Source organism: Gobius niger, assembly GCF_951799975.1.
Source record: "Gobius niger genome assembly, chromosome: 3".
Lineage (NCBI taxonomy): Eukaryota > Metazoa > Chordata > Actinopteri > Gobiiformes > Gobiidae > Gobius > Gobius niger.
The window spans coordinates 988,740-1,010,983 of record NC_136854.1 but is presented as its reverse complement, the minus strand read 5'-3'; the positions used below and the strand labels follow the sequence as shown (position 1 = coordinate 1,010,983).

General features: G+C 41.1%; 1 protein-coding gene across 3 annotated transcripts in view; it reads right to left on the bottom strand.

Moving 5' to 3' along the window:
- LOC306961345 (nidogen-1-like) overlaps window positions 1-16,836 on the bottom strand; it is a 42,703-nt gene extending 25,867 nt beyond the window's left edge. For all 3 annotated transcript variants that reach the window (XM_079554044.1, XM_079554043.1, XM_079554042.1), the window contains exons 1-8: window positions 16,619-16,836; window positions 13,048-13,329; window positions 11,598-11,827; window positions 10,918-11,432; window positions 10,175-10,315; window positions 6,390-6,641; window positions 6,180-6,280; window positions 1,862-1,958 (exon numbers count right to left, since the gene is read on the bottom strand). In XM_079554044.1, the coding sequence (XP_079410170.1) occupies window positions 1,862-1,958; window positions 6,180-6,280; window positions 6,390-6,641; window positions 10,175-10,315; window positions 10,918-11,432; window positions 11,598-11,827; window positions 13,048-13,329; window positions 16,619-16,819 (1,819 nt within the window). In that variant the 5' untranslated portion in view covers window positions 16,820-16,836. The remainder of the gene's footprint in view (window positions 1-1,861; window positions 1,959-6,179; window positions 6,281-6,389; window positions 6,642-10,174; window positions 10,316-10,917; window positions 11,433-11,597; window positions 11,828-13,047; window positions 13,330-16,618) is intronic.
- Window positions 16,837-22,244: the final 5,408 nt, after the last annotated feature.

Genomic DNA, 22,244 nt, shown 5'->3' with positions numbered 1-22,244 from the left:
TGTGGTAGTATTAGTACTTACTGTGGTAGTGTTAGTACTCACTGTGGTAGGATTAGTACTTACTGTGGTAGTATTAGTACTCACTGTGGTAGTATTAGTACTTACTGTGGTAGTGTTAGTACTCACTGTGGTAGGATTAGTACTTACTGTGGTAGTATTAGTACTTACTGTGGTAGTGTTAGTACTTACTGTGGTAGTATCAGTACTCACTGTGGGAGTATAAGTACTCACTGTGGGAGTATAAGTACTCACTGTGGGAGTATAAGTACTCACTGTGGTAGTATCAGTACTCACTGTGGTAGTATCAGTACTCACTGTGGGAGTATTAGTACTCACTGTGGTAGTATTAGTACTCACTGTGGGAGTATTAGTACTCACTGTGGGAGTATAAGTACTCACTGTGGGAGTATCAGTACTCACTGTGGGAGTATTAGTACTTACTGTGGTAGTGTTAGTACTTACTGTGGTAGTATCAGTACTCACTGTGGGAGTATTAGTACTTACTGTGGTAGTATTAGTACTTACTGTGGTAGTGTTAGTACTTACTGTGGTAGTATCAGTACTCACTGTGGGAGTATAAGTACTCACTGTGGGAGTATAAGTACTCACTGTGGTAGTATCAGTACTCACTGTGGGAGTATTAGTACTCACTGTGGTAGTAGTATCAGTACTCACTGTGGTAGTATTAGTACTCACTGTGGGAGTATAAGTACTCACTGTGGTAGTATCAGTACTCACTGTGGGAGTATAAGTACTCACTGTGGTAGTATTAGTACTCACTGTGGTAGTATTAGTACTTACTGTGGTAGTGTTAGTACTCACTGTGGGAGTATCAGTACTCACTGTGGGAGTATTAGTACTTACTGTGGTAGTGTTAGTACTTACTGTGGTAGTATCAGTACTCACTGTGGGAGTATTAGTACTTACTGTGGTAGTATTAGTACTTACTGTGGTAGTGTTAGTACTCACTGTGGTAGTTTCAGTACTCACTGTGGTAGGATTAGTACTCACTGTGGTAGTATCAGTACTCACTGTGGGAGTATTAGTACTTACTGTGGTAGTATCAGTACTCACTGTGGTAGGATTAGTACTCACTGTGGTAGTATCAGTACTCACTGTGGTAGGATTAGTACTCACTGTGGTAGTATCAGTACTCACTGTGGGAGTATTAGTACTTACTGTGGTAGTATCAGTACTCACTGTGGTAGGATTAGTACTCACTGTGGTAGTATCAGTACTCACTGTGGTAGGATTAGTACTCACTGTGGTAGTACTAGTACTCAATGTGGTAGTGTTAGTACTCACTGTGGTAGGATTAGTACTCACTGTGGTAGTATCAGTACTCACTGTGGTAGGATTAGTACTCACTGTGGTAGTATCAGTACTCACTGTGGTAGTATTAGTACTCACTGTGGTAGTATCAGTACTCACAGTTAGTATCATAGTGGTAGTATTAGTACTCAGTGGTAGTATTAGTACTCACAGTTAGTATCATAGTGGTACTATTAGTACTCACAGTTAGTATCATAGTGGTAGTATTTGTACTCACAGTTAGTGTCATAGTGGTAGTATTAGTACTCAGTGGTAGTATTAGTACTCACAGTTAGTGTCATAGTGGTACTATTAGTACTCAGTGGTAGTATTAGTACTCACAGTTAGTGTCATAGTGGTAGTATTAGTACTCAGTGGTAGTATTAGTACTCACAGTTAGTGTCATAGTGGTAGTATTAGTACTCAGTGGTAGTATTTGTACTCACAGTTAGTGTCATAGTGGTAGTATTAGTACTCAGTGGTAGTATTAGTACTCACAGTTAGTGTCATAGTGGTAGTATTAGTACTCAGTGGTAGTATTAGTACTCACAGTTAGTGTCATAGTGGTAGACCTCAGTGTACGGGTTGATGTGCACTGTGGCCTCCTCAGGGACAGGGGGCAGTGTTCCCTCCAGCTGCGTCTGAACCTGAGTCAATAAAATAAAATATATGTTAATGAACATACATGTTAATGAACATACATGTTAATGAACATACATGTTGATGAACATACATGTTAATGAACATACATGTTAATGAACATACATGTTGATGAACATACATGTTGATGAACATACAAGTTAATGAACATACATGTTAATGAACATACATGTTGATGAACATATACATGTTAATGAACATATATACATGTTAATGAACATACATGTTGATGAACATACATGTTGATGAACATACATGTTGATGAACATACATGTTAATGAACATATATGTTAATGAACATATACATGTTAATGGACATATATGTTAATGAACATACATGTTAATGAACATACATGTTAATGAACATACATGTTAATGAACATACATGTTAATGAAAATATATGTTAATGAACATACATGTTAATGAACATAAAATACATGTTAATGAACATATACATGTTAATGGACATACATGTTGATGGACCTACATGTTGATGAACATACATGTTAATGAACATACATGTTAATGAACATACATGTTAATGAACATACATGTTAATGAACATAAAATACATGTTAATGAACATAACATACATGTTAATGAACATAAAATACATGTTAATGAACATAACATACATGTTAATGAACATACATGTTAATGAACATATACATGTTAATGAACATACATGTTGATGAACATATACATGTTAATGAACATATATGTTAATGAACATACATGTTAATAAACATACATGTTAATGAACATACATGTTGATGAACATACATGTTAATGAACATACATGTTGATGAACATACATGTTGATGAACATATACGTTAATGAACATACATGTTAATAAACATACATGTTAATGAACATATACATGTTGATGATCATATACATGTTAATAAACATACATGTTAATGAACATACATGTTGATGAACATACATGTTAATGAACATACATGTTGATGAACATACATGTTGATGAACATATACATGTTAATGAACATACATGTTAATGAACATACATGTTGATGAACATACATGTTGGTGAACATACATGTTGATGAACATACATGTTAATGAACATACATGTTAATGAACATACATGTTAATGAACATACATGTTGATGAACATACATGTTGATGAACATACATGTTGATGAACATACATGTTGATGAACATACATGTTAATGAACATACATGTTAATGAACATACATGTTGATGAACATACATGTTGATGAACATACATGTTACTGAACATATGCATGTTAATGAACATACATGTTAATGAACATACATGTTAATGAACATACATGTTAATGAACATATATGTTAATGAACATACATGTTAATGAACATACATGTTGAAGAACATATACATGTTCATGAACATACATGTTAATGAACAAAAAATACATGTTAATGAACATATACATGTTAATGGACATACATGTTGATGAACATACATGTTGATGAACATACATGTTAATGAACATACATGTTAATGAACATACATGTTAATGAACATACATGTTGATGAACATACATGTTGATGAACATATACATGTTAATGAACATACATGCTAATGAACATACATGTTAATGGACATACATGTTGAAGAACATATACATGTTCATGAACATACATGTTAATGAACATAAAATACATGTTAATGAACATAACATACATGTTAATGAACATAAAATACATGTTAATGAACATAACATACATGTTAATGAACATACATGTTAATGAACATATACATGTTCATGAACATACATGCTAATGAACATACATGTTAATGAACATACATGTTGATGAACATACATGTTAATGAACATACATGTTGATGAACATACATGTTGATGAACATATACATGTTAATGAACATATATGTTAATGAACATACATGTTAATAAACATACATGTTAATGAACATATACATGTTGATGATCATATACATGTTAATAAACATACATGTTAATGAACATACATGTTGATGAACATACATGTTAATGAACATACATGTTAATGAACATACATGTTGATGAACATACATGTTAATGAACATACAATGTTGATGAACATACATGTTGATGAACATATACATGTTAATGAACATACATGTTCATGAACATACATGTTAATGAACATAACATACATGTTGATGAACATACATGTTAATGAACATATACATGTTCATGAACATACATGCTAATGAACATACATGTTAATGAACATACATGTTGAAGAACATATACATGTTCATGAACATACATGTTAATGAACATAAAATACATGTTAATGAACATAACATACATGTTAATGAACATAAAATACATGTTAATGATCATAACATACATGTTAATGAACATACATGTTAATGAACATATACATGTTAATGAACATACATGTTGATGAACATATACATGTTAATGAACATATATGTTAATGAACATACATGTTAATAAACATACATGTTAATGAACATATACATGTTGATGATCATATACATGTTAATAAACATACATGTTAATGAACATACATGTTGATGAACATACATGTTAATGAACATACATGTTGATGAACATACATGTTGATGAACATACATGTTAATGAACATACATGTTGATGAACATACATGTTGATGAACATATACATGTTAATGAACATACATGTTAATGAACATACATGTTGATGAACATACATGTTGATGAACATACATGTTGATGAACATACATGTTAATGAACATACATGTTAATGAACATATATGTTAATGAACATACATGTTCATGAACATACATGTTAATGAACATAACATACATGTTAATGAACATAATGTGGCATGGCGCCTGTTGCACCTCCTCCCGCCAGCTGGTGGCGCCGCGGGTATATAAGCGCAATGCACTCACTCCTTCGTTCTCTGACGTCACTCACTTCCTGGTCCCGCCGGTGTCAGTGCGTTCCTCGCTCTTCCGAAGGACAGGTAGCGTTTGCTCTAGGTTTTCGAATTTAATGTAACTAATTACTGGCCCTAACTGGAGGTTTTGTGGTCTAGCTCCGCGTGGTAACGGTTCCACGATGTAGCTCCAGATGCTCCATGGGCAGGGATGGTGTGCGTCTGCTGTCATGGCTCCACACCCGTGTGTTGTGCCCTGCGTTAGATGGTACGTTTGGGGCAGAGTTTCACTATATTCCACCAGTAAGGCTAGGTGTTAACAGTTTTAATTAATTTACAGGTGATCTGGCCGCGCTGGTGCGATGACGGCGCTGTCCATGTTGTTGCCTTGTCTTTTAACCTGCTTTTAATCTGCTCAACTCACGGACTTTACTTTTGTTTTGAATACTGCCAAGTTGTGGTAGTGTATAAAATGTGCAAATGTAAATCTGTGTATCAACCGAACGTTTTACCAACGAAAGAGAAACAAAGTAACTTATTGAAGCAGAATATATAATAGTAAATAAAACATGTATTTTTGCTAAGCTTGGACTCTGCCTGTGTCTATCATAAACGAACCTGCGTGCCTTAAGGTCCGGAGCCTTCTCTCCGGTGCCGTTGTCAATATTTATGTTAAAAAGTAGTTTATTTTGGCGGAGATATTTATTTATAAATCGCCATAACCGCTCGGCTTGCTACAATAACATACATGTTAATGAACATACATGTTAATGAACATAACATACATGTTAATGAACATAACATACATGTTAATGAACATATATGTTAATGAACATACATGTTCATGAACATACATGTTAATGAACATAACATACATGTTAATGAACATAACATACATGTTGATGAACATATACATGTTAATGACCATAACATACATGTTAATGAACATACATGTTGATGAACATATACATGTTTATGAACAAACATGTTAATGAACATACATGTTAATGAACATATACATGTTAATGAACATATACATGTTGATGATCATATACATGTTAATGAACATATACATGTTGATGATCATATACATGTTAATGAACATACATGTTAATGAACATACATGTTAATGAACATATAAATGTTAATGAACATACATGTTAATGAACATACATGTTAATGAACATACATGTTAATGAACATACATGTTAATGAACATATATGTTAATGAACATACATGTTAATGAACATACATGTTAATTTGTGGTCAGGTGTGGTCAGGTGTGGTCAGGTGTCAGACCTGCAGGTGCTCGTGCTCGTCGATGCCCTGGAACTCCTGAAGGATGGTGAGGCGCTCCCCCCCTGAGAAGAGCACCTCCGCCCTCCGGGTAAACACGCCCCCTGCAGAGAGACAGTCGACCAATCAGAGAAGAGCGCGCCTCATTATGCGGCTGCGAGTCGACCAATCAGAGAAGAGCCTCATTATGCGGCGTGGGCGTGGAAGTCTCACCCGCGACGCTGAAGCCGTTCCGATGTCCCGGCTGCTCCAGCGCGAAGGCCCAGCCGATGACCCCGCCCACGGACGACAGGGGCAGGAGGGCGGGGCCGAGGGGCGGGGCCACGGCGCTGATGGCCACGTACGCCCGGCCGTCGTTCGCCACCACGTACGAGTGCAGGTCCTTCTGGGAGATCTCCAACGGCAACGGGGCGGAGCCAAGGAGGAGGCGGGCCGAGAGCTTCCCGGTCATTCGCTGAGGTTTACCTGCGGAGACAGAAGAAGAAGACAGAAGTAAGGAAACAGCAGGGGGCGCTGTGGTTTACCTGCGGAGACAGAAGAAGAAGACAGAAGTAAGGAAACAGCAGGGGGCGCTGTGGTTTACCTGCAGAGACAGAAGAAGAAGACAGAAGTAAGGAAACAGCAGGGGGCGCTGAGGTTTACCTGCAGAGACAGAAGAAGAAGACAGAAGTAAGGAAACAGCAGGGGGCGCTGTGGTTTACCTGCAGAGACAGAAGAAGAAGACAGAAGTAAGGAAACAGCAGGGGGCGCTGTGGTTTACCTGCAGAGACAGAAGAAGAAGACAGAAGTAAGGAAACAGCAGGGGGCGCTGTGTACCTGCAGAGACAGAAGAAGAAGACAGAAGTAAGGAAACAGCAGGGGGCGCTGTGGTTTACCTGCAGAGACAGAAGAAGAAGACAGAAGTAAGGAAACAGCAGGGGGCGCTGAGGTTTACCTGCAGAGACAGAAGAAGAAGACAGAAGTAAGGAAACAGCAGGGGGCGCTGTGGTTTACCTGCAGAGACAGAATAAGAAGACAGAAGTAAGGAAACAGCAGGGGGCGCTGTGGTTTACCTGCGGAGACAGAAGAAGAAGACAGAAGTAAGGAAACAGCAGGGGGCGCTGTGGTTTACCTGCAGAGACAGAAGAAGAAGAAGAAGACAGAAGTAAGGAAACAGCAGGGGGCGCTGTGGTTTACCTGCAGAGACAGAAGAAGAAGAAGAAGACAGAAGTAAGGAAACAGCAGGGGGCGCTGTGGTTTACCTGCAGAGACAGAAGAAGACAGAAGTAAGGAAACAGCAGGGGGCGCTGAGGTTTACCTGCAGAGACAGAAGAAGAAGACAGAAGTAAGGAAACAGCAGGGGGCGCTGTGGTTTACCTGCAGAGACAGAAGAAGAAGACAGAAGTAAGGAAACAGCAGGGGGCGCTGAGGTTTACCTGCAGAGACAGAAGAAGAAGACAGAAGTAAGGAAACAGCAGGGGGCGCTGTGGTTTACCTGCAGAGACAGAAGAAGAAGACAGAAGTAAGGAAACAGCAGGGGGCGCTGTGGTTTACCTGCAGAGACAGAAGAAGAAGACAGAAGTAAGGAAACAGCAGGGGGCGCTGAGGTTTACCTGCAGAGACAGAAGAAGAAGACAGAAGTAAGGAAACAGCAGGGGGCGCTGTGGTTTACCTGCAGAGACAGAAGAAGAAGACAGAAGTAAGGAAACAGCAGGGGGCGCTGTGGTTTACCTGCAGAGACAGAATAAGAAGACAGAAGTAAGGAAACAGCAGGGGGCGCTGTGGTTTACCTGCGGAGACAGAAGAAGAAGACAGAAGTAAGGAAACAGCAGGGGGCGCTGTGGTTTACCTGCAGAGACAGAAGAAGAAGAAGAAGACAGAAGTAAGGAACCAGCAGGGGGCGCTGTGGTTTACCTGCAGAGACAGAAGAAGAAGAAGAAGACAGAAGTAAGGAAACAGCAGGGGGCGCTGTGGTTTACCTGCAGAGACAGAAGAAGAAGAAGAAGACAGAAGTAAGGAACCAGCAGGGGGCGCTGTGTACCTGCAGAGACAGAAGAAGACAGAAGTAAGGAAACAGCAGGGGGCACTGAGGTTTACCTGCAGAGACAGAAGAAGAAGACAGAAGTAAGGAAACAGCAGGGGGCGCTGTGTACCTGCAGAGACAGAAGAAGAAGACAGAAGTAAGGAAACAGCAGGGGGCGCTGTGGTTTACCTGCAGAGACAGAAGAAGAAGACAGAAGTAAGGAAACAGCAGGGGGCGCTGTGTACCTGCAGAGACAGAAGAAGAAGACAGAGGTAAGGAAACAGCAGGGGGCGCTGTGGTTTACCTGCAGAGACAGAAGAAGACAGAAGTAAGGAAACAGCAGGGGGCGCTGTGGTTTACCTGCAGAGACAGAAGAAGAAGACAGAAGTAAGGAAACAGCAGGGGGCGCTGTGGTTTACCTGCAGAGACAGAAGAAGACAGAAGTAAGGAAACAGCAGGGGCGCTGTGGTTTACCTGCAGAGACAGAAGAAGACAGAAGTAAGGAAACAGCAGGGGGCGCTGAGGTTTACCTGCAGAGACAGAAGAAGAAGACAGAAGTAAGGAAACAGCAGGGGGCGCTGTGGTTTACCTGCAGAGACAGAAGAAGACAGAAGTAAGGAAACAGCAGGGGGCGCTGTGGTTTACCTGCAGAGACAGAAGAAGAAGACAGAAGTAAGGAAACAGCAGGGGGCGCTGTGGTTTACCTGCAGAGACAGAAGAAGAAGACAGAAGTAAGGAAACAGCAGGGGGCGCTGTGGTTTACCTGCAGAGACAGAAGAAGAAGACAGAAGTAAGGAAACAGCAGGGGGCGCTGTGTACCTGCAGAGACAGAAGAAGAAGACAGAAGTAAGGAAACAGCAGGGGGCGCTGTGGTTTACCTGCAGAGACAGAAGAAGAAGACAGAAGTAAGGAAACAGCAGGGGGCGCTGTGGTTTACCTGCAGAGACAGAAGAAGAAGACAGAAGTAAGGAAACAGCAGGGGGCGCTGTGGTTTACCTGCAGACACAGAAGAAGAAGACAGAAGTAAGGAAACAGCAGGTGGCGCTGTGGTTTACCTGCAGAGACAGAAGAAGAAGACAGAAGTAAGGAAACAGCAGGGGGCGCTGTGGTTTACCTGCAGAGACAGAAGAAGAAGACAGAAGTAAGGAAACAGCAGGGGGCGCTGTGGTTTACCTGCAGAGACAGAAGAAGAAGACAGAGTTAAGGAAACAGCAGGGGGCGCTGTGGTTTACCTGCAGAGACAGAAGAAGAAGACAGAAGTAAGGAAACAGCAGGGGGCGCTGTGTACCTGCAGAGACAGAAGAAGAAGACAGAAGTAAGGAAACAGCAGGGGGCGCTGTGGTTTACCTGCCGAGACAGAAGAAGAAGACAGAAGTAAGGAAACAGCAGGGGGCGCTGTGGTTTACCTGCGGAGACAGAAGAAGAAGACAGAGGTAAGGAAACAGCAGGGGGCGCTGAGGTTTACCTGCAGAGACAGAAGAAGAAGACAGAAGTAAGGAAACAGCAGGGGGCGCTGAGGTTTACCTGCAGAGACAGAAGAAGAAGACAGAAGTAAGGAAACAGCAGGGGGCGCTGTGTACCTGCAGAGACAGAAGAAGAAGACAGAAGTAAGGAAACAGCAGGGGGCGCTGTGTACCTGCAGAGACAGAAGAAGAAGACAGAGGTAAGGAAACAGCAGGGGGCGCTGTGGTTTACCTGCAGAGACAGAAGAAGAAGACAGAGGTAAGGAAACAGCAGGGGGCGCTGAGGTTTACCTGCAGAGACAGAAGAAGAAGACAGAGGTAAGGAAACAGCAGGGGGCGCTGAGGTTTACCTGCAGAGACAGAAGAAGAAGACAGAGGTAAGGAAACAGCAGGGGGCGCTGAGGTTTACCTGCAGAGACAGAAGAAGAAGAAGAAGACAGAAGTAAGGAAACAGCAGGGGGCGCTGAGGTTTACCTGCAGAGACAGAAGAAGAAGACAGAAGTAAGGAAACAGCAGGGGGCGCTGAGGTTTACCCTCGGCCACGCAGTCCCTCCCGTTGCCGTAGTAACCGGGGCGGCAGTAGCAGCAGAAGCCGGAGCGGTGGTCCCTGCAGTCGGCGAACGGAGAGCAGCTGTGGCTGTTCTGAGAGCACGTCTCCGGGCCGTACGAGAAAACTGGAACACAAACAGGTAAACAACAAATAAACAACAAATAAACAACAAATAAACAACAGGTAAACAACAAACAGGAAGAGACGTAAGCCAAACTCCTGAGCGTCTCTGGGCTGAAACAAGTGAACCCTGGTCTGTGGACAGTCCAGGAGGATGAAGCTCCACCTCTGGCCTGAGGAGGATGAAGCTCCACCTCTGGCCTCAGGAGGATGAAGCTCCGCCTCTGGCCTCAGGAGGATGAAGCTCCACCTCTGGCCTCAGGAGGATGAAGCTCCACCTCTGGCCTCAGGAGGATGAAGCTCCGCCACTGGCCTGAAGCTCCAGAGGCAAAACCAAGAGAAAAAGAGAACTCTACCCAAGAAACACTGGATCATGAATATATGTTTATATCAAATACAGAGACAGAGAAGCAGTGGTTCAACAAGAGAGTCCTAACGCTAGCTTCATGCTACATATGCTAACGCTAGCCTACGCACAATTTCCTGTGAAAAAACATCCTAACTTGTACATGATGGACATGTTTAAAGTCCACAATAGTGACAAACAGAGGCTTTGAAATGTAAAAGTCAAAATGTAAAACTCATCGTTCTGTAAAATGTTTTTACCGTTAACGTCGAGATCCTCGTCCTCCACCACCACATGGGGGCGCTCCGGGGCAGAGTACCGCGGGTCTGGTCTGGGCTCTGGTCTGGGCTCTGGTCTGGGTCGGGCTGGACTTCGTGTGGTGAAGAACAGACCCAGTCTTCCTGAAAACCTCCTCTGTCCTGCGGTCGTGGAAGGAGGTCCTTGTGTCGTCCTCTCGGGGGTCGTGGAGTACTTTGACGTAGTAGTAGTAGTAGTAGTACTAGTAGCAGTAGTAGTAGCAGTAGTAGTAGCAGTAGTAGTAGCAGTACTTTTCGTGACGCTGAACTCGTCCTCGTAGACGTACTCGGGCTCCTCTGTTTCCGTCGGCCTCGTCGTTCCCGTTGTCGCGTCTGGTTGCCGCGGTGACGTGCTGGCGGTGGGCGTGGCAGCGGTGATGTCATCAGCGAGCGCCGTCGCGGTCCCGGGTTCGACTCTGAAGAAGTTGCTGGAGCCGATCTCGTAGACCCAGACTCCTCGGACGCCGCAGTTGGAGCCGCTGCAGACGGAGTCACAGAGTTTGTATCATGTTTGTAGCGTCACACTTGACCTGTCGCAAAACCCCGCCCCCAAACACCCACTGTCCAATCAGAACTCATGGACAGTCCTGGTTTGGGGTTTTGTGGGAGGTCAATAAGTGGTTACCGCGGCGATGAACCGTTACCGTGCGAGTTCCCCGACGGAATCCTCCTTCTCCGTTGTGATCCACAACTCTTTCCCTTGAGTTTCGCTCCACCACCAATGAGAGACCAGCCCCTCGCTAAAGCCCGCCTCCAGGGCCCGGGGCACGCCCCCCGCAGGAGACGACAGGAACTGCAGGCCGGAGCGCGGGAACAACAGCACGGCGGCGGAGGAGGAGCTCATGAGCACGAGCAGCAGCTGGAACGAGTTCCTCTGAGGAAACACAGAGAACTTCACCATTTTACCAAAGCTAACTGAGGCTAACAGGCTAAAACAAAACAAGCTAACTGAGGCTAACAGGCTAAAACAAAACAAGCTAACTGAGGCTAACGGGCAGAAACCAAACAAGCTAACTAAGGCTAACAGGCTTAAACCAAACAAGCTAACTGAGGCTAACAGGCTAAAACCAAACAAGCTAACTGAGGCTAGCAGGCTAAAACCAAACAAGCTAACTAAGGCTAACAGGCTTAAACCAAACTAGCTAACTGAGGCTAACAGGCTAAAACCAAACAAGCTAACTGAGGCTAACAGGCTAAAACCAAACAAGCTAACTGAGGCTGACAGGCTAAAACAAAACAAGCTAACTGAGGCTAACGGGCAGAAACCAAACAAGCTAACTAAGGCTAACAGGCTTAAACCAAACAAGCTAACTGAGGCTAACAGGCTAAAACCAAACAAGCTAACTGAGGCTAGCAGGCTAAAACCAAACAAGCTAACTAAGGCTAACAGGCTTAAACCAAACTAGCTAACTGAGGCTAACAGGCTAAAACCAAACAAGCTAACTGAGGCTAACAGGCTAAAACCAAACAAGCTAACTGAGGCTGACAGGCTAAAACAAAGCAAGCTAACAAAGGCTAACAGGCTAAAACCCAACAAGCTAACAAAGGCTAACAGGCTAAAACCAAACAAGCTAACTAAGGCTAACAAGCTAAAACTAAATAAGCTAACTAAGGCTAACAGGCTAAACAAAAATGAACAAATCAATTGACAAAAAAGGACAAAAAATGACGAAAAATTTACAAAAAATGTACGAAAAAATAGCAAAAAAGTGGCAAAAATGTGATAAAAAGTTGACCAAAAATTGACAAAAAAATTGAAGAAGAAAAAAAAGACGAAAAACTGACAAAAAAATGACAAAAAAAAGTCACAAAAATGAGTTGAAACCTCCGAAAAAATGATGGGAAAAAAATCTGATGACGTGAGGAAAAAGATCCATTCAGATGAGTTTTGTAGATCTTAGCTTTCAAATGAGGCGTTACACTGGCCTACACGATTTGGGTAAAGGTGAACTGGAGAAAATGCTCTCGGTTCAAGCGGGAGTTAAGAGGTTAACCTTTTCTACGTCAGAGAATAACATCGGAAAGAGAGCGTTTAAGGCTGGTTTTACACTGGCAGAGTTCAAACTAAGGCCTTAAGTAACTCCTCCCCCTCACCTGAGTCTCCGCCCCCTCGCTCCCCGCGGCGGCCATGTTGTTCCAGGTGATGACCACGGTTCCCTCCGGCTCCTCCTTCACGTCTCTGTCGGGAAACGCCTGCCTCAGCAGAGTCTTTGACCTCTCCCGGACCTCGGGGCTGCGGTCCAGCCTGTAGTGGACCGACCCGAGGTCCAGGTCCCCCATGAGGGCCGCCACCGTCCCGAACGCGGCCGGAGTCTGGCCCAGGTACTGCGCCTGCGGGGGGAGCTGCTCCACCGACACCAGCCCGTTAGACGAGATCTGGAAACAAGAGCACAGTGTAGCTTCATGTCGGACCTGTGCCTGTTTCAGAGCGTGGTGTCCTGCACTGCACTGATTCAAAGCCTGAGACACAAAAGCATCCATGAGTTTCATATTTTTTTCACACAAAAACAAAATCTGCAGAATCATTTGGAACGAGGTGTAGAAAGAGAAGAGCTTCACCTCTGGGACAGTTTTATTTACAGACACTCTGACCGTAAACCGAGCGCAGATAAAGGTCAGGGCGTCCTGGAGGGGGCGCTGTGACCCACAAACACACACTGACCCACAAACACACACTGACCCACAAACACACACTGACCCACAAACACACACTGACCCACAAACACACACTGACCCACAAACACACACCGTGTCCTGGTTTCTACAGTGTAGATCAGGGCTCCTCAGACTTTTTTCTGACTGTGATGGCTGTAGCGGTTTTGCCAAAATAGTGATCAAGTCTTCACACTTTGTTTTAATTTCCATTTATTTGTATTTTCAAATAAAACATCCTTATGTAATGTGACCAAAGTAATAACTTCTTACACTTGTGCTTTACAAGCCTGTTCACAAGCTTCTCAAAGTACTGTGGTCATTATTCATTCTCTCCACACTCTGTGGTGGTAAGTTTAATTTACCACGTGGCTATAATGCGTTTATATTCTGATCTCTTATGTGAGCGCCCTCTGCTGGACACCTGTGGAATTATTGTTTATTTATTCAAATCCCCCCCTAGTGGCTGGAATGAGTAAACTGGTTATTTAGTTAAAACATCCTAACTCCGCACAGGAATGGGCTGAGACTGACTTTATTTTGACACTCAGGGATTTGTGCTCTACGTGGGGGGCCGGATTAAATCATCCCACGGGCCGGATTTGGCCCCCGGGCCGTAGTTTGAGGACCCCTGGTGTAGATGGTCTGAACATGAACACCGTGTCCTGGTTCTGTTCCGTGTTGAACTCGGCCCACACACATGAAGAAACAAACATCTGCTCTGGAATGTACACAGACATGACGAGTCTCAGACCAAACAAACCCGGATCCAGACCAGACTGGAACAAACTCAACTCAAACATGTGTCAATCTGAAAAACATTATGTTCTTTAACACGAGTCACAATAATCAAAGTCATCAGAACTCAAAGTAAATCCAAACATTGACTTTGCTCTGGGTTAGAAGGGCCAGTCACAAGATGGCCGCCGTCGTCCAGGTCGGAAACATGAAAGTGAAATGTTGCTCATTTTAAAGAAGCTGCTGGTTTGTGAAAGAGCTCAGAGAAGCTCCACAGCTGGAGATGTTCTGTGGACGGATGAGGAGCTGAGGAGGAACATCATGTGTGGAGGTGAAATGGATCCAACATCTAAACCCCCCGTGAAGGAGCAGGAGCTGCTGTGGGGCTGAGACGTCACTACAGCGCGAAGAAGTAAGTGTGTAGATGAATGTCATGTATCGTGTGTTTCCAGCACACGCGTGTGTTTCCAGCACACGCGTGTGTTTCCAGAACACGCGTGTGTTTCCAGAACACGCGTGTGTTTCCAGCACACGACACCTCTCAGTCATGAGAGGTTTTAGAGCCGCGATGAGAACCGTGTGGACTGACGCTGACGTGTAGCCCCGCCCACTCCCATAATACAAATGTTCAAACACTAAATAGAAAAACACATATGTTTGTATGTGACGTGTTTCCCTGGACAATCGTCTGTACGGTCTGTAAAGGTCATGTGACCTCAGAGAGGAGCCCTTCTCTTTGGTCCTCATGGCCTTGGCTGTAACAGCGCCCTCTGGTGGCTCCAAACACACGTATATGAATGTCCCCAGTTCTCTCTTCTCTCTGAGCTCGTGACTTTAGGGCAGTTTCTGTTTCGTGTGGACAGATCCAGCCGTCACCGCCGTTACCGTGGTTACCACCACAGCATTCTCAGCTGCTCCTAACGCTCAGAGTGCCGGGTGTGAAGGCAGCGCTTCACTTCCTCAGAGCGTCCCTCACAGATGTTCCTGGTGTTCATGAGCTCCAGATGTTTGTCCCGCTGAGTCGGGCCCGTCTCCCGCCGCTCAGTGTGAGGCCCCGGGGCCCGAGGCCGGACTCAGACTGTTTACTCTAATTAAAGTCTTCCAGGAAACCGACTGTGGAAACGGACTCAGACCCAGAGGAGGTCCTTCACACACGTCCAGTCCCGTCTCCTCAGCCACAGGAACACAGGAACACAGGAACACAGGAACACAGGAACACAGGAACACAGGAACACGGGCACACGGGAACACGGGAACACGGGAACACGGGAACACGGGAACACGGGAACACGGGAACGCAGGAACGCAGGAACGCAGGAACGCAAGAACACAGGAACACAGGAACACAGGAACACAGGAACACAGGAACACAGGAACACAGGAACACAGGAACATGGCTCTGATGTTTCTCCATGGCCGGAGTCACATGACGCACATTCTTCTGGGATTTAGTGACACCGTTTTTAATGTGACGAGTCCAGAGCCGTGTGGGAAAGTCTCGTTAAGGACCAGGTCTGGACTCAGACTCAGCAGAGAACTCCAGATCAGGCTTCAGAACGATGGAGACTCGGGCTGGGCGTCACCCGGGCTGGGCCTCACCCGGGCTGGGTGTCACCCGGGCTGAGCGTTCCCCGGGCTAGGCGTCACCCGGGCTGGGCCTCACGCGGGCTGGGCCTCACCCGGGCTGGGCCTCACCCGGGCTGGGCCTCACGCGGGCTGGGCCTCACCCGGGCTGGGCCTCACGCGGGCTGGGCCTCACGCGGGCTGGGTGTCACCCGGGCTGGGCGTCACCCGGGCTGGGCCTCACCCGGGCTGGGCCTCACCCGGGCTGGGCCTCACGGTGCTTTTCATCACCACACTAGGGGGCGCTGTGACTTGATAGTGTCATTGAGCACCACATTCAGGACCCAGATGGGGAAGTCTGGGCCCGTAAAAAGCGGAAGAAAATGGATAAATCATCTACACTTATCTCCAAAAACGAGTATGTGGGAAAATGTGGGAAATAAAATACGTTTTAGATTTGGGTTAAGCCAAACTGTAGAGAACGGGACGACCGGCCTTTTCCACGGAAAACAATGCAACACGAAATAACAAGTTAAAGCCCGGGCTCTGGAGGCTCCGGAGGCTCTGGAGGCTCTGGAGGCTCTGGCGGGACGTTCTCCTCAGAATCAAATCATTTCAACTGTTTTTCCTTTCTTTAAACCAAACGAGTCCAAAAGTAAAACTGATCTGAGTAAATGTTTCCTGAATGAAACAAAGTCAAAGTGTGACTCACGTAGATGTTGCTGAAAGCTCGGCTGAAGAAGTGCAGGGGGGGGGACACGGCGAGCTCCGCGGAGGAGTCTGACCCGGGGGGGAGCGTCTCATCTCCAGCTTCAGACCCGAACCGGACCAGGTCCTGGAGCTCCACAGAGGAGGACTCACGGAGGAGCAGAGCCCAGAGGAGGAGCAGCAGCACCGGGACACAGGGATCCATCACGAGACCACAGGCACTGTGACAGAGAGAGGAGAGAGAGGAGAGAGAGGAGAGAGGGGAGAGAGAGGGGAGGGGGAGAGAGAGGGGAGGAGCCACTGTGACAGAGAGAGGAGAGAGAGGAGAGAGGGGAGAGAGGGGGAGAGAGAGGGGAGGGGGAGGAGCCACTGTTACAGAGAGAGGAGAGAGAGGAGAGAGAGGGGGAGAGGCAGGAGCCACTGTGACAGAGAGAGGAGAGAGAGGAGAGAGGGGGAGGAGCCACTGTGACAGAGAGAGGATGAGGAGAAACGAACCGTACGAGGACGAGCTCAGTTCACGGTGTGATGGCGCCCTCTGCTGGTGATGACGACACACTTCACCTGCAGGATCTCATGGTCCAGAGGAGAGAGATTATGAAGAACAAATGACTGTTTTAGTCTGTTTAAGCCACATTCTGTTTCCTCTTCATTATCCACATTTATCCACATTTATCCACATTTATCCACATTTATCCACATTTCACATTTATCAACATTTATCAACATTTATCAACATTTATCAACATTTATCAACATTTATCACATTTATCAACATTTATCCACATTTATCCACATTTCACATTTATCACATTTATCAACATTCATCACATTTATCAACATTTATCAACATTTATCCACATTTATCAACATTTATCCACATTTATCACATTTATCCACATTTATCAACATTTATCCACATTTATCCACATTTATCAACATTTATCACATTTATCCACATTTATCAACATTCATCACATTTATCAACATTTATCAACATTTATCACATTTATCCACATTTATCAACATTTATCACATTTATCAACATTTATCAACATTTATCCACATTTATCAACATTTATCAACATTTATCACATTTATCCACATTTATCAACATTTATCAACATTTATCACATTTATCCACATTTATCAACATTCATCACATTTATCAACATTTATCAACATTCATCACATTTATCAACATTTATCAACATTTATCCATATTTATCCACATTTATCAACATTTATCAACATTTATCACATTTATCCACATTTATCACATTTATCCATATTTATCAACATTTATCACATTTATCAACATTTATCCACATTCATCACATTTATCAACATTTATCAACATTTATCCACATTTATCAACATTTATCAACATTTATCACATTTATCCACATTTATCAACATTCATCACATTTATCAACATTTATCAACATTCATCACATTTATCAACATTTATCCACATTTATCCACATTTATCCACATTTATCAACATTTATCAACATTTATCACATTTATCCACATTTATCACATTTATCCACATTTATCAACATTCATCACATTTATCAACATTTATCAACATTTATCCACATTTATCAACATTTTTCAACATTTATCACATTTATCCACATTTATCAACATTTATCACATTTATCAACATTTATCACATTTATCAACATTTTTCCACATTTATTAACATTCATCACATTTATCCACATTTATCAACATTTATCACATTTATCCACATTTATCAACATTCATCACATTTATCAACATTTATCCACATTTATCCACATTTCACATTTATCAACATTTATCAACATTTATCAACATTTATCAACATTTATCACATTTATCAACATCTATCCACATTTATCCACATTTCACATTTATCACATTTATCCATATTTATCAACATTTATCACATTTATCCACATTTATCAACATTCATCACATTTATCAACATTCATCACATTTATCAACATTTATCAACATTTATCCACATTTATTAACATTCATCACATTTATCCACATTTATCAACATTTATCACATTTATCCACATTTATCAACATTCATCACATTTATCAACATTTATCCACATTTATCCACATTTCACATTTATCAACATTTATCAACATTTATCAACATTTATCAACATTTATCACATTTATCAACATCTATCCACATTTATCCACATTTCACATTTATCACATTTATCCATATTTATCAACATTTATCACATTTATCCACATTTATCAACATTCATCACATTTATCAACATTCATCAACATTTATCACATTTATCCACATTTATCAACATTCATCACATTTATCAACATTTATCAACATTTATCACATTTATCCACATTTATCAACATTTATCAACATTTATCACATTTATCCACATTTATCAACATTCATCACATTTATCAACATTTATCAACATTTATCACATTTATCCACATTTATCAACATTTATCACATTTATCAACATTTATCAACATTTATCCACATTTATCAACATTTATCAACATTTATCACATTTATCCACATTTATCAACATTTATCAACATTTATCACATTTATCCACATTTATCAACATTCATCACATTTATCAACATTTATCAACATTCATCACATTTATCAACATTTATCAACATTTATCCATATTTATCCACATTTATCAACATTTATCAACATTTATCAACATTTATCACATTTATCCACATTTATCACATTTATCCATATTTATCAACATTTATCACATTTATCAACATTTATCCACATTCATCACATTTATCAACATTTATCAACATTTATCCACATTTATCAACATTTATCAACATTTATCACATTTATCCACATTTATCAACATTCATCACATTTATCAACATTTATCAACATTCATCACATTTATCAACATTTATCAACATTTATCCACATTTATCCACATTTATCCACATTTATCAACATTTATCAACATTTATCACATTTATCCACATTTATCACATTTATCCACATTTATCAACATTCATCACATTTATCAACATTTATCAACATTTATCCACATTTATCAACATTTTTCAACATTTTTCAACATTTATCACATTTATCCACATTTATCAACATTTATCACATTTATCAACATTTTTCCACATTTATTAACATTCATCACATTTATCCACATTTATCAACATTTATCACATTTATCCACATTTATCAACATTCATCACATTTATCAACATTTATCCACATTTATCCACATTTCACATTTATCAACATTTATCAACATTTATCAACATTTATCAACATTTATCACATTTATCAACATCTATCCACATTTATCCACATTTCACATTTATCACATTTATCCATATTTATCAACATTTATCACATTTATCCACATTTATCAACATTCATCACATTTATCCACATTTATCAACATTCATCAACATTCATCAAATTTATCAATATTCATCAACATTCATCACATTTATCCACATTTATCACATTCATCACATTTATCCACATTTATCAACATTTATCCACATTTATCATATTTATCCACATTTATCAACATTCATCAAATGTATCCACATTTATCACATTTATCAACATTTATCAACATTTATCAACATTTATCCACATTCATCAACTTTATCCATATTCATCAACATTTATCACATTTATCACATTTATCCACATTTATCAACATTTATCCACATTTATCCACATTTATCCACATTTATCAACATTTATCACATTTCTCAACATTTCTCAACATTTAGCACATTTATCAACATTCATCACAATTATCCACATTTATCCACATTCATCACATTTATCCACATTCATTAGCCTGGCTAACGCCAGACTAAAATCGCAAGTGATATTTAGTCTGGGGACCACCAATTCATTTTCTCGTAGGAGGAGGTGTGGTTTACGATCGTCCATAGTCGTTTATTGGGCGATACGAAAAAAAAAAAAATCTATCATGTGTCTGCACGAGGCCACAGCCAATGGTATCATCGTATGAGATGACGTATGACGTACCCGTTGTAAACTTTCGAGCTAAACTATTTAGAACAAGGTCTAACTCTTGATCGAAAAATACCATTGTGTTTGCTGCTGTCATGTATGATCCGTAAATAAACTTTTTTCTTTTAATCCGTAAATAAACCACAAGCTTCCGTATATCCAATAGCTCGTCATCGTCTTGCCGTCCCTCCTCGCTCTGTGATTGGTTCCCAAATCCACGCGAAAATTTCGGCCATGGTCCCCAGGCTGTTGTGCAGTGCGAAATAATTCGAGCGCACACAGCAGCATGGCGTTAGCCAGGGTACACATTCATCACATTTATCCATATTTATCCACATTTACCAACATTTATCACATTTATCAACATTTATCCACATTCATCCACATTTATCCACATTTATCAACATTTATCCACATTCATCCACATTCATCCACATTTATCAACATTTATCACATTTATCAACATTTATCAACATTCATCACATTTATCCATATTTATCCACATGTATCCACATTTATCAACATTCATCACATTTATCCACATTCATCACATTTATCCACATTTATCCATTCATCCACATGTATCCACATTTATCAACATTCATCACATTTATCCACATTTATCCACATTTATCAACATTCATCACATCTATCCACATTCATCTACATGTATCCACATTTATCAACATTCATCACATTTATCCACATTCATCACATTTATCCACATTCATCACATTTATCCACATTCATCACATTTATCCACATTTATCAACATTCATCCACATTTATCAACATTTATCACATTTATCCACATTTATCAACATTCATCACATTTATCCACATTTATCAACATTCATCACATTTATCCACATTTATCAACATTCATCCACATTTATCAACATTTATCACATTTATCCACATTTATCAACATTCATCACATTTATCCACATTTATCCACATTTATCAACATTTATCACATTTATCCACATTTATCAACATTTATCAACATTTATCACATTTATCCACATTTATCAACATTCATCACATTTATCAACATTTATCAACATTCATCACATTTATCAACATTTATCAACATTTATCCATATTTATCCACATTTATCAACATTTATCAACATTTATCAACATTTATCACATTTATCCACATTTATCACATTTATCCATATTTATCAACATTTATCACATTTATCAACATTTATCCACATTCATCACATTTATCAACATTTATCAACATTTATCCACATTTATCAACATTTATCAACATTTATCACATTTATCCACATTTATCAACATTCATCACATTTATCAACATTTATCAACATTCATCACATTTATCAACATTTATCAACATTTATCCACATTTATCCACATTTATCCACATTTATCAACATTTATCAACATTTATCACATTTATCCACATTTATCACATTTATCCACATTTATCAACATTCATCACATTTATCAACATTTATCAACATTTATCCACATTTATCAACATTTTTCAACATTTATCACATTTATCCACATTTATCAACATTTATCACATTTATCAACATTTATCACA